The sequence below is a fragment of the Hirundo rustica genome, chromosome 1, assembly GCF_015227805.2.
Source record: "Hirundo rustica isolate bHirRus1 chromosome 1, bHirRus1.pri.v3, whole genome shotgun sequence".
Classification (NCBI taxonomy): domain Eukaryota; kingdom Metazoa; phylum Chordata; class Aves; order Passeriformes; family Hirundinidae; genus Hirundo; species Hirundo rustica.
In genome coordinates this window covers 103499190-103513791 of record NC_053450.1, presented here as the reverse complement: position 1 = coordinate 103513791, position 14602 = coordinate 103499190, and the positions used below count along the sequence as shown (strand labels likewise).

Here is a 14602-nt window from a genome sequence, read left to right as displayed (position 1 = left end):
TGTTGATTTTCACTGCAGATGGGGTGTCCTTTAGAGGGAATGGACAGTGCTTACAAACCATTCTGTTTATAGCAGTGGCAGAAGGAAATTAATCACTTAGTGACCTATATTTTTGTTACTGATAGCCACTACAGCTACCTGAACTTTTCTTCCAAAAATCAGGTAACTAGGAGTAGCAACAACCCCCTTTCTCCTGTAGAAGATTGATAACCCTTAAATAAGTGCTTAATAAAGAATTTGTAGCATTTTCTTCAAATTAATAAATAACACCATTTAATATCAGTAATCTACACAGAACAATGGAAGTTTTTGCAGAGATCCTTTATTTCATTACCCTGGCTCTTTTCTGTACCCTCTCTGGCAACCAGAACTTCCCTACTCTGATGTTCTTCAGGCTTGTTTGAAACATGTACATTGAAACACTGAAAACTGGTGAGTTGTCCTTTGTGGTCCTTCATACTGTCCTGGCGACAGCTTCCAGAGGCCACACCATCTGCTCAGCAAGGAAACCAGCAAGACTGCAGAAAGCTGACACATGGCTAGGACAAAGCCCCACGTGTGAGTCTACAGACATGATTTATAGGCCAAAGAACATCCAAGTGCTCTTGGAGAAAATAGCATAGAACATGAGGCTCTTAATAAATGGACTAAGCTGCAAAGGGTTGAATATTTTCCTTGTAAATGAGGGACTTTTAGGCACTAATCCAAAGTCCTTGGAAATCAGTGGGAGTCCTTCCAGTGATGCAGCAGACACTTTCAAATAGGAGCTACTTGACTATGACAAAGAATTTTGACTATGACAAGGGTATAGAAGCACTGTGGGACCTGGGCCAACAAGACTGGGAAGTGATATTTCATTGGCTGATCATGCCAGAACAGTGGCTTCAAAGAACAGTTTTTGATTTCCCCAGATAACCAAAACTATGTTTTGTATACTATACAAATGACTATGTATATAGTCAAAAGTATACTTTTGACTCCCTACCCTGTACTGTTTTGGTTTGGTTTTTTTTGCTTTATTGTATATTGCTCCTTGCCAGCCTTGCCAGCACTTGCAAAAGTGTATTTTTTGGGCTAAATCATCTGTGTTGCTCAGTGGTGTTTCTGTCGCTGACACGCTGAATTTTCAAGCAAGCCCCAGGCAAGCAGGGCTCCAAGCATGAACCATGGTGCACGTGGCTATCACACTCATGCCACTAATTCAATCATAGCAGCAATACTAAACTGAAGGCTGCTGGCAGAGCGAAGCTGATAGGCTGGTGGGAAGATATGATTGAAACAGATCCATTGATACACTTCTATCTTCAAAAAATATGGTGCTGTATTCACCCAAGACAGAGAAAACATGCCCATGCAACTCATGCCTGGTTTGCCTTTGGTCCTGAAGAACTGACCTCACACCCTGTTCAGCTCCTGATCCCAACCCACCTGGCAGTGAGAGGTATTCAAACTGGTCCTACTGTAATAAATTTTGTTGCTAATTTCACAAGCATTTCTCTGGATATTTTTGTGGAAGAGAAAATCCTTTCACCACAGTTGATCTCTAGTTCTATTCAGCAACAATCGTTACAAATGTTTAACTGTATGGATTTGCTGTCTGAAGAATCTGATTGCTGGTACTTTTTCCTACTTAAATCCACAGTACAAACACAGTATTTATGCTTCTTTCAATACTGTCTATGGCCCTCAGTGATAAAAATCATCCCCATGATATATAAGAAAGATATTTAATATGACTGAAAGCTGAGAAAGCAAACCTCAGCATACATTACTGCTCTACTTCTAGGGAGTCTATCTTTTCAGAGCAGTGTCACAGTGGGGAATGAAGAAACACGTAAGGTATCAGGCAATAAAAAAAAAATTAATGAATAACTTAAGTAAAGCAAGGCCAGGATGTCATATATGGATTCTTTTAAAATCTATTCTGTCATCACTTCACTTCAGTTATGCTTTACTTGCTCATTATTTTATTCTGAAAACCATCAAAATATAAACCAGCAAGCTCTGAAATAAGCCCTTCAGAAAGACAACAAAATTGTCTTTGGAAGATAGACATTCACAAGAGAGTCTGTTTCAATGCCTTTGAAATATAAGAAGTTCTTATAATTCTAGAGAAGTCTGCTGTCAAAAGTTTCTGAGCTGACATGAGCACAGTTACCTCTCCAGCGCTGTAACTACGAAGTCGCTGCAGATGTTGCCGGTGAGTCAGGTGATTTGGGAGGCGCCCATTCTGCAGCGGGATCCTGGGATCTATGAAGGTGGTAGCACGGCTATTGTGGTCAACAAAGAAAGACTGAAACACAAAGGAACAATGGTTTCTTTAATAAGAAGACTGCTAACCCTGTGATGGTATTACGGGAGCACAGCAGGAAAACCACTGGCGACTGTACGCCAGAAATGCCTTGGGTAAGTATAGTCCATGGAAAGCACCTGCAAACAACAGGACTGGCCTACTCAAAGCTGAGATAGCTCTTAGAAAATACCTGAAGCTGTGTAGGCCAAAATCATGTGCAATGGCCATGATGTAAACAAGTCAGGAGAGAACAATATTATTAGGAAATGCTTTAACCTATTTGGTAGTTCCAGAGGTCAGTCAGCAAAGCTTCGTTTGAGGTAGAGACAATGAGTCAAATTTTGCAGTCACAATAGATCTACTCTAGCTCAAATTCAGTTTTCAGTCCAATGCTGCCTTGGCTTTGGTACAATATTCTACAGAAAGCTAGAAATGCTTTGAAACTTAGAAGCTTTTTTCCTGCTTCTAAAATAACTCTCCTTGCTGCTTGTGTTGTTTAAACCAAACCTTCAGCAATTTTGAATCAAGAAGGAAGGAACTTCTCTTGGATTATGTAACCTAAAAATGTGTATTCTATTTCAACTATTGAAAGCTGTTTTTTTGAGAAATGTTTTATCCTTCTAACTCCAGAGGGGAGGGGGGCAGATGCCTTCTGATAATGGCCCAGCCATTAAAACCTGGTGAGGCAGTGTTTCTTATCTCTTTCACCACCCCTCCATCCTCCAGGGGGACATCTTCTGATAATGGGCCATTAGGGCCCACCAATGACATGACACATTCCATCATCCCATTGTGAGATGCTCCACTCAGTGGGAGAGGAGCCAACTGTTCCCAGCTAGATAAATCTGGGACTGAAGGACACAAGGTATCTGGTTTTTCCACTGGATTCCCGGAGGAAGAACTGGGCCCATCTCGTCATCCCTGGACTTTCTACAGGACCATCTCTACTCCACAGAACCACATCTATTACTCCAGTAGGACTTACCTGGACTGCTTCCAACACCCTGACCAACAGGGTGCCAGGTCATATCCCTGACTTTGTCAGGGTTTTTCCAGGATTTTTGTGTGCTTGCTTGCTTGCTTGTTTTTGGTTGTGGGTTTTTTTTTTTTTTTTTTTTGGTACTACTATATTTGTGGTTTCCTTTTTTAAAAAAATATTCCTAGTAAAGAACTATTACTCCTATTCCCATATCTTTGCCTGAGAGCCCCTAATTGCAAAATTATAATAATTTGGAGGGAAGGGGGTTTACATTCTCCATTCCAAAGGAGGCTCTAGCTTTCCCTGGTAGACAACTGTCTTTCAAAACCAAGACAAAATTTTAATAACCATGTAGTCTGATGTGCTGTGTTAAACAAGTGTTTAGTTTTGTTGGCACTCTTACCTTGCCCTGCTGGTCAGTTTTTATCTCCCAGCCACGAGGAAGCTCCAGTCGAGTATCAGCAAACATGTTGATAAAATTTACTAGGTCTCTGTTGTGCTGATACCGCTCAAAATTACGAGCATCTCTACGAATCTTCAGAATCATATGCTTCAAGCAGGTACTGTTGGTGAAGACTCGATAGGCACTCTACGAGATGGATAACAGAAGGGAAGAAACCCAGTTCCAATGTCAAAACATATTTGGTTATTTCATGGGCCATATGCCCAAAGAACTGGAAGAAATCCTGTTAGAATCAAGAAACACTTCCATCTCATTGTTTTGATTTGAATGACTACTTTACACACAAATGCAGAATTAAGAAATACAGTCTGGAAAGGGAAACAACACACACATTAGAGCACAGTTAGCTTGTGCGAGAACTGCCTTTTTAATGCACTTCAAAAATGGTCAGCTGAAACATCACACACTCAAGGTGCATGTAGTTGCCCCTTTTGTTGCTTGTATTGGTTGACAGAAATACTGATTGTGTGCCTGGGCAGTGTCAGAGAGATGCAAAGACAGCTGTGAACATCTATTTTTGCTATAACTGAAATCAAGATGAGCATGATAGGACTCCTGAACTTAAGAGGACCCCATTGCAGATGTCTCCATGTGAGCTTGCTACCTTTTTTATGGTAACCACAGGACTACTATACAGCCACAGGACAGGAGCAGATACTTTTTAATTGTCTGTTTTTGGAAGACATTAATTGTTTCCTGGAACGGAGCATTTGTTTCTGTGTTGACTACAAAGCTTGTCAGATGGAGACACTTCGATGAGTCTAATGAATGGCACTCCTCAGACAGTGAGCTGTATCTCACAGTGGCCAATAAAGCACCTATTAGGGGAATGTGGCCTGAGGCAGCTCAAGGGAATGAACTGATCTGATTGCAGAATAGGGGCCCATTGAACTGTATTTGTTGTTACAGGGTGTTTAGTGATAGGGCACCACAAAATAATACTTGTGCTGGCAACACACAGGCCCATTCACAGGCTACTCTTTGAATCCTTCAATTCAGGGAAAAAGCTCCTCAAGAGAGAGTCGAAAACTTCACAAAAATCTCCTGAGCCTTTCACTAGAGAGAAAATTAGTGTCTCGGTTTGCTGGTCAGCCCAAAGGATTGAATAACCCATCAGGGTAATAAAGGATCACTGGAGGACTCCTGTCTTCAGTGAAGTGAGCTCCAATGTGCAGACGTGGAGTATGTCCAGAGAATCTGACCCAAGAGCTTTGAATTCTCAATTTCTGTGCATGTTTAGTGCATTTTAACCACTATAATACAATAAAACATCTACAGGTATAATTTTATTATGTAAGGTTTTATTGTGGTGACACCACTGAGAACACTCCCTGTAGCACATTAGGGTCCCTAATTATGGGAAGGAGTGGTAAATGTTATGAAATCACAGAGATATCATCTCTGCCCTGAAGATATGACCTGCTTATAACCCGGGAAAGCTTCATGGTCACAGATTTTTAAGATCCCAGCCTACTACATAACAAAAGTTGTATTTTGATCTAATGTATGATCAATGACGGTCTTGAATATTTCTAAGCTGCATTAGGGAAGCAAGGAGTGCAATGTAGTTTTAATCTCTTCATGGAAATAAAATACCTGAAAAATGAAAGCCTTTCCCTTTTAGTCCTAACTGCTGAATAATATTTTCCAGTCCTTCACTGGCATAATTAATAGCTTGAAATTTTAATAGGGGCTTGTGGTTAAAATATTACACTCGTATTAAGGCAAAAGTTATGTGGGCCATTATTCCTGTAAAAGTCATATCTGTATGACCATTTGACAGATGTTTTAATAGATTATTCTGGTTCTCACATTAGAGACAAGTTTATAAGGTAAAACTGAAGGCCTCTTCCTGCTTTTTTTTTAATTTCAGTGACTAATAAAATTGGGATTTAGTCTCTTGTGAGCTGTTTTTTACACAACTATGGAATCAGTTACTCATTTTTCCAACTACTATGCTGGTCAAAAATTACATTGTTCCCAGCTATAAATCATCAATGCCAACCGAAGAAATTTTCTGCACTCCATAACCTAGTTCAGGGAACATCAGATGAATTAATAGATCCTTTCCTTGTCAGGATCTCATGGGTGATAATCTCTGGAAGATGCTTGGAGATGGATGGCTGGCTTCAACTCACAAAGTGCCACAGCCAAAACTGATGTCTGCAGTTAGCTAAAAGGCAGTGCTGAGGCAATTCTCAAGGTGTTTACTTTCTTTTCCTTTTGAAAAGGAAGGTCATTCCTACCCAGAAATGGATGACTTTTCAAATAGTCAGAAGTCATGTTTAGATGCCTTGTTGAACTACATTCCATATATGGCAAACTAGGACTGCATCTCCTTGTGGGACTTCCCTATCTGCATCCTCCTGATACATTTTTTTCTACTCCCCTCCAGGTTTGCAAGAAAATGTGTGGTTTTACTGCGCTAATGGGAAAAAAAAAAGTTTTTTGAATTTTGAAAATTTGTTTTCCTTTGTCCTTTTCCCAAAATAGCTACACTGACACAAGTCAGTGTTTCTTTCACTCAGTTATACCTGCCTCATTTTTGGGAACACAAATTGCAAGAGTTGATTTTTTTTCCCTCTGTTTCCCTAAGACTTGGATGACATATCAGGATGTTGGATCAAAAGGCAATAACTTCACTGCCTGTAGAAACAGACAACAGAATCAACCAAGCTGACCAAGGGTTCCTGCTTGTTCTGGAAGGATAACATTTATGAGCTTCTCTGTACCGTGGAATTTCTCATTTGAGGCAGAATCCCAGCAAGAGCCTCCTTGGAGTAGCCTGGCTGTAGTGTTCCGAACCTGGTGCTCAGAAAGGAGCTGGTCTGGCGCTCAGAAAGGACAACTGAGCCCCAAGTCACACAATTCAGATTCACTGTGCATTCTCCCTGAAGGTCTGGGACTCAAAAATCAGTTGTGTGAGAGAGAAAGCATGATTACTCACATAGTTTGCATGCAGCACAGTGAAGAACTCGGGATTGGTGATGAACTTCACAGCTGGTGACTGCAGCAACAAGGTGATTTTTTGAGAATTCACAGGAGAAAGGGAACCTTCCCTCCTAATCTCTGGACAAAAAAAAAAAAAAAAACAAAAACCAAGCCACAGAATCTTATTAATATAGTGGCAAGCATGGTCTATTATTTAACCTCTCAGAAACAGCTGCAAAAGTGATGGAAGTGATGGTATTAAAAAACCCATCACCTGCCCAATGTACCTACCTTGGTATTCCCAAGACAAGCCTGCTGGCAAACTGATGGATAACCTTATGGTTAGTGATGCAGTGTTTACCACAGCAGTGCAGGAGCTGGATGGTTTCCTGAACTGTAGCTTATGAAACTCTTGTGTCAAGTCTGCTGCTGTCCCTAAATATAATGTGACCACAGTGGTTTTCACCAGCTGATGGTTTGGTTCAGTCACCCAGGTCCATTCTGGTTTCCACCACAGCTAATTTTAGAGAAATCTGATCTCCCAATCCAGCATTACCCTTTACTTTAACTGCACTGTTTTTGTTAAGTCCAAGGCTTTGGGGAATTGAATGGTAAAAAAACCCAAAAAACAAAAAAAACCCCAGATGCAACTGGATTTTATTTTTAATTTGTATCAATTAATAAAAAACAGAAGCAGAACTGAGCTTTGAGAATGTAATTCTGTAGAGGCAGAACTCCTGATGCTCTTTAGCTACCAGAAAAATTCTTCCTACCATGGAATTATGGCTTTGGTGATCTGGAATTTTCAAATAAATCCACATTTCATTTGCAGTCCAAAAAAATTGGAAGCAGATATCATCAACATAATAAATACAATTATACTTTTTTTTTTCTTTTTTTTCCTCTTTTTAAAATCAGTTATAACTTCTTTTTTCTTCCTGCTGCACACATCATATTATTTCATCCATTTAAAACTGCAGAATGGATCAGTTTCTGGAGTTAAATTGATTTATACTGGCTTAGAACCTGGATAAATGTGCCTTAATTGTATTCCTTCTGACATTTTTCATTTAAATTAAAAGACAAATAACAAATGCATAATACTGCAGCTTTTTCTTTCCCTAATGTGTTTACACCATCATTGATCTTCTAATTCTTGGAATTTTATACAATATTGATATTTTCTTCTAAAAGCAAAGCAATTATCTCTAGCAAAAACCCATTTCCTAATAACTTACGGTACCATTTATCATGCTCATTAGCTCTTTGGGTTTAAAACAAAAGAGTGTATATTAAATACTAAACTGAACTAAATACTTAGTGGTGGCAACTCCTATTAAATTACTATTTTATTGTCTACAATACCAAATGATTATATGTATTACAAGTAATGGCTACATTAATTATAAATACTAATAATACAATGTGTACCTCATTTCCACTTGTCTAACATAGAGAACTGGGATCTTCTTATAAGATCCACTGTAGGTAGAAGTCTCCCTTTAATACAAATGATGGCAACGGAACTTTAGCATCAAATGTTAAACATCCTTGGCCAAAATTGATTTTCAAGCTAAAAACACCTAATGGATCAAAACGAACTAAATTGAATATTTTTCTAAACTTGTTTAAAAAGTTTATTATTTCTCTATGTAATTTTTCCTATTCAACGTGGAAAACTAAGAAAATTCAAGCAGATACTGTGTTGGTTCTTTCCCATTACCAATCCATTTACAGAGGGATGGCAAAAGGATAGAAAGAAGTTGGATTTACTCATGGCAGACAATACAGAACAGAAAGTTAGGTGGAGGTAGGAGTGATCCAAAGGAAGAGAACTGGCCAACCATTTTGTTGGTGCTAACAAAGCACGGAGTTATTTTTGCATGGCTTCAAGCTGCATAGTGGGCACTAGACTGATTGCTGATACTTCCTGCTTGAAACAACCTTAACTCAAGATTATGGTTTCCCAAATGTTTTGAGAAAACATTTTTGGTAGGAGTGTGACTACCACCAAAAAGAGTAGAAGAGACCTCTGCCATCCCACCCTGCCTTGGGTACACATTTTCCTCTTCTGCTTTGTAATGACACTCATTCTTGTCTCCTTATCTAACAACCCAGATGAAAGACCCAATCTGGCTATAAATGACAAGGACAAGAAGCCAGGTTATGTTTCAGGCAGTTCAGTTCTCCACTCTGGTCTGGGGTCCCATCACATAAATTAGCGGTGAATGAAAAGACCTGTGACTTCTTTGGTGACAGCCCACACTTAGGTCAGGTCACAGCTATCACAAAACCACACCTTACAAACCACTAGTAGTTCATACATGATGCCAGGGCCACTGTAGGCGCAATCACATGGGCAAATGGGGCAGTGCAGAAGCCAGGCCTAGAGAAAATAAACTGCAAATGCGCCAAGCTAAAAATCACACAGCCACAAAAATAAAACAGCACTATTTTTGCAACTACTCGGTGAATAGTATTCACCGAGTAGTTGCAAAATGCCTCTTCTATTTTAGTTGCAAATGGCCTTTTACTAAGGTAAAAATCTCTGTCTGTCTTAGTAGTTGTTAAAGAACTGAAACTGTTGTATCCTTTGTACTTGTAGCTTCAACTGTATCTTCAGGTCTTTTTTTTTTTTTTTTTTTTTTTAATTAAGTTTTGCAACCTGGTATAATAAAATTCCAGTCTCCCTTGGAAATGCAGATTTCCCCCGAACTGAATGGCATTGAACATGCCACTCAGAAGCTTTTCGCCCCATACCTGGGCTTGGCTGGGAAGGCTCTGCCTCAGAGTCACTTCCTCCCCCAGTGGGAACTCTCTCCACCCTGTTGTTTACCACGGCATCATCTTCAGTCCTCTCTGTCGCGATGGTTCGCTGGATGTTTTGGTACCTAGATACATTCATAGAAAGGATCAACAAGATTTAGTTAACAGAGGTGCTTTCTGTTGCTTTCTACCTTAACAATCAGCACTGTTTCTGAATGATTCCAGTATTTCTATCTTCAGTGTACAACAGAGTAAGAGCACAGCTGACTCTTCTGCAGCTGGTGCAGCAGCTCACCCTTGGGCCAACCAGTACCCCGCAAACTTCGCATTTTTCAGTGACTAACAAATAGCCACAGAGGGTGCCAAGTCAGGAATACTCAGACTTTAGACACATATTTAGACTATGTGCTGCTAGTTCAAGGCTTCCATTTAAAACATCTGGACACCTGGAACCTAAAACTAGAGGTGGATCATGGTTCCTCCTCTCATTTAGCCTTATAGAAGCACAAACAATGAAGTAAGGATCAACCCTGTGATGTGCTGAGTAACCTTCAGTCTTTCTTGCTAAATTACTAGATGCAACCCTGAAAAGGTAAAGCAGCCCGATCCTAAATACTTTACCTGATGAATAACAAATAGCTTGGAGTGTTTTGTATTCACATTACAGAAATCAAATTCTCCTTAACTTGGTTACTTATAGTGACAAATGAATCGGTGAACATGTTTTCTTTGGTTCTACTGCCAAATTATGAATATGTCTTATGTGCATTATAAATCCATTTTATACAAAGAGAGAGAGAAGGAAAAGAAAAAGAAAGTGTAAGGAGAAAGAAAGAACTAGAAAGAGAAAGAAATGCAAAGCTAGAAAACAGACTCTCCTAATTATTTTAATTAGCTTTTATTCCATCCCAATATTTTTAATCCTTTCTTCATGGCATTTCCATGTGTATTTGAAACATGATGGCTTTACTGCCTGCTTTTAATCTGATCCAGCATTGTTTGTCTCATTTTTCCGACTTACACTCTTTTCTTTCCTCAGCTCAAGCTCTGACTTACAGATTTTCTTTACTTTCTCTCTCTTTATTTGTTAATGCACACTTTATTCCAAATTAGAAGTTAGTTATGAGTAAGTTCCTCAAAGTGACACAGGATCATTAAAGACAAGAGTTAGGGTTTAGCTTTTTGATGTCTCAAAAGACATCATCTCCAGTAGCTCACTGCAACCCAACCTTAGGTGAAAGGGCTGGAGATAATTAGGAATAAATAATCAAAGTTTTAATAGATTTATACTAGACTTTTACGATGCTATGTGTCCCCTTCTAGTACTCAAAGTCATTTTAAGCTACATTTAGTGTATATTTTGATAGTTTAAGAAAACATTCATCTTTACAAGGAAATTCTGATAGCAGGTTTTGTAACAGCATGAATTTACTAGTTTTAAACTTTCTGTTTCAGACCTACATTTTACAGCTTTATTCACTTGACTGCAGGCAACTGAATGAACTTTCCATTCCAGTACTGGAGTAGTTTTACAACACCCACATGCAATGGAAAGGAAAAGAAAAACCAACCACAAAACCCCCCAAGTTCATATAATCAAGGGATATAAGCACACATATAGAAAAACCCTGTACCTTCAATTTAATTAGATGGTAGAAAATCCCCACTGGCAAACCTCAAAGAGCAACACCAGCTGTATGACAACAAAAGGCTATGCATTTCTTTTGCATCTCAATACTATAAAATCATGTTATATAAATACCAAAAAATGCCAAAGTAATTGGAGAAAACACTGAAAGTGCTAAAGTTATGGGAATGCCTCTGGAAACTTCAGTCTCCCTTTAAAGTGATTTGTCAAAGAAATGGAGCTTAAGAAATACCATGCTGTGGCTGTCCTAACCATGGTGGTTGTAATTTCTTATGTTGATCGTTATCGTTCAAACTAGTGCAAAGACAAGTCTAGACACACATACGCTGCAAAGTATCCTTTCAACAGAGCTTGAACAACAAGGGCTGTTATCTGCTTGGCCAACAAGTAAGCAAGTCAGGTAGTGCTGCAGAAAATGAGCAAGAGACTTTAAAATTAGGAGTATGGATGTCTCTTTGGTGTTTGCCCAACACCTGGATTCCAGTTTTGCATTCCCTGTATCCTCAAGTGGCTCATACAGCTAAAGGGAAGCTTGAAGCACAGAAGGAAAGCAGAACTAGGTTTAATCACAGCTATGGGGTTTTTTTTTCAAGCTGAATTTCCAAAGCTTTGTGGTTTTGGCTGGGCTGGAAATACCAAGCTTCCTTGTAATATTTTGGTCTTTCCATTCCCTTCCACAAATTAAACCAGGAAGCCAAAAAAAAGTAAATTTGTTTAAAAGAAAAGTCACTAAGCTTTTTTAAACTGCAGAGTGATGTTGAGTCCAAATTTTGTTTGAGGTTAGAGCAAAAGTTCAGGCTGCTGTTAATTCTGTCAGCAAGGTCTATTTTTGATGTTGCCTCACCTAAAATGATTCTCAGGTGTGTTTGCTGAAAAACATTTCAAATCATTGAGTTTGAAACACAACAAAACAGTATTTCTGAAATGAAGGCTTAAAACAAAGTTCAATCCTTCACAGTATTGATAATAACTAACGAAAAGTAGCTTTCCTGACATTCCTGAAATGTGGGGACATGACATATGTGAAATTAGATTTACGACTAGAATAATTTAAAAAAATATAACAGCCAGGTTAAAACTACAGAAATTACTTGCCATTGGGCAAATGCTCTGGAGATTCAGTATTAATCCCTTTTATTAGAATCTTAGGAAAAGTTCACAGGTAACAAAAGGAGATCATTGTATTCAACTTCTCAAATCAATAGAGCTTCTTGGCAGAGAGGAGAGAATCACTAGTTTTTTTCCTTAGTCCTAAGAAGCCATGACATTTCATGTTTAATAAACTGCAAAGTCTCCAATGGAACTTGCCTAAGTAGAGATTTGCCACTGCTGGAAACTCTCTATACTTCTCCCTTTGTGACTGGATATACGAATACTAAAAATGGAGAGATTCAAAGAATATCAATCTTACTAACTCTCAATTCCCAGCCCAAACCAGTGATAATCAAGTAATAGCCAAGTCAGACAACCTACACGAAAACACTGAATAGTAGGAGGGAAGGAGGTCACAAAGACAATGCCTACCCTTCAGTTTCTGCTGTATTAGCTGGTTTAATGATTAGCTAACAGAATGGTAAATCACTCTTATAAGCGCTTATTCCTTTCACGGTTGCTCTGCACTTACATGAGTTCAACCTCAAAAAACCCGAGAAATTCTGATGTATCTCCACAACAGCTTTCTGGTTTCTGTGGCAGATAACTTCCTTAAATGGCAGCCAATTAGTCTGAGCTTTGACATGGCTAAAGTCCCTCTTGAAGACCAATGCTAAATGGCAGATAAGCCATGGAAATCCCTTGAAAGAATCTACATTAAAATTCACTTTCTTTAGTGTTTTTTGTTTTTTTTTTTTTAATTAACATGGCAGCTTGAGGCTTTTTGTGCAAACCTATAATAAAAACAAATAGCAAGCAGGTTCTCCTATTCCTGCAAGACATTACACATGCTATGAAATACCACTCAAAATAATGAATTCTGGTAAAAAATTGATAACGCTTTGAGAATGTGTTGATGGTGTCAGTTTAAGTTGGCGCAGTTCTCCCAGACTGCCTCATCCAGGGCACAGCAGATCCCAAACTATTCAAAGTACTCTGAAAAGGGCACTTTTAAACTCTGAATCCTTCTCTCAGCTGCAGATCTTTCTCTTAGCATAGAAGAAAAGGCAAAAAAACTTTTGTGGCATTTTACGTGCTATAATTAAAATATAATTTCAGTCTTGCTCATCCTTTTCTAGAAATGGCATCATTATAGTAAGCAGAGAATTAAAAAGAAACTACAAACCCTCTTTTTAAGCAAAAAATGGAAGATTTTTGACCAACTGTTCATTTTTTTTTCCTTTCCTCTTAAATTCAATCTAAAAAGCAAGCATGAGGAGAAAATGATAAACAAATCAATGTGTGGACTAGTCAAAAAAAGCTAAAATATAAATGGCATTAAGAGGTATCTCAGCCAGCTCAGAACTGACAGATTTACAGGGCCCAATGCAACACTAAGCAGACCTGTCTACCTCTAGAAATGTGCACAGTCCTATTAAGCAGGGCTCTGCTTTGGAAAAGGAGACAGACCTTTCAACAGGCCTAATTAGCTAGGGTAGAAGTGCCATACAGATATGACAGCAATTTGAGTAGCAGTCAGATCCAAAAAGCTTTGCAGCACAGCACTAGGCGCCGACCCATCAATACCACTCCTACAGTTAAGTAGCAAAAGTGACTCCTTGTTTTGGAAGAATACTCCTTTTCCTTCTAGCAGTTATTTCAGAAAAGTTTTCTGAAAGCCTCTTATGGCTGTTAGAAACGTTTTGCACCATCATTCACCCAACAGCACTTTTCTTGTGGGCGGATTTGAGCAGGAGACACCCACAGCAGGCACACCAGGAGGCTGGAAGAGAGCTGCAGGAGAGTCAAGAACTTCGACAAGGCGGGAGTCAATGTGGTGCACTGGAGAAGGAAGGGAGCTACTGGAGCAGCGTGGAATAAAGGAGAACACAGATGTCAAAGGAATTCAGGTGCAAATGCTCACCGGCGGTTCAGCTGCTCCATTTGCTGGATGGAGCCTGACCTGTGGATCCCGTCTGGAGTTGCTGCGGCTGTGGGCCGCTGCCATGTGGTGGTGCGGTTGACATGATCCACGTAGAAAACTCTCCCGTGGCTGTCTATCCGAGCTTCCCAATCTAGGGTTGGAAAAAAAGGAAGGGGTGATGCTGTCAGTGTGATACCTTCCAGAAAACCTGCATGTGGGAGGTATATACAGACACACACACATACAGAGACAGGGTATATACACATAGGAAATACTATTTTTATATATATATATATACACACACACACACACATATATATATACACATGCACACATATATGTATAGCCTACATGCAATACATATCATGTGTTTATATTCAAAGTACACATTCAAGTGTGTATATATATTATTTGCATGTCTATATATACATATATGTAGTATATGCATATACAGAAACATTTTGTATACAGCACGAAGGTAGGCCATGTAGTTCATTACCACAGCC

At 39.1% G+C, this 14602-nt stretch overlaps 1 protein-coding gene across 10 annotated transcripts in view; it reads right to left on the bottom strand.

Annotated features, from left to right (window-relative positions):
• Positions 1-14602, bottom strand: part of HECW1 (HECT, C2 and WW domain containing E3 ubiquitin protein ligase 1) — a 260766-nt gene that overhangs the window by 44819 nt on the left and 201345 nt on the right. For all 10 annotated transcript variants that reach the window (XM_040074231.1, XM_040073981.1, XM_040074379.1 and 7 more), the window contains 5 exons: positions 14097-14247; positions 9427-9557; positions 6683-6804; positions 3676-3861; positions 2159-2293 (listed from right to left, as the gene is read on the bottom strand). In XM_040074231.1, coding sequence (XP_039930165.1) covers positions 2159-2293; positions 3676-3861; positions 6683-6804; positions 9427-9557; positions 14097-14247 — 725 coding nt within the window. The remainder of the gene's footprint in view (positions 1-2158; positions 2294-3675; positions 3862-6682; positions 6805-9426; positions 9558-14096; positions 14248-14602) is intronic.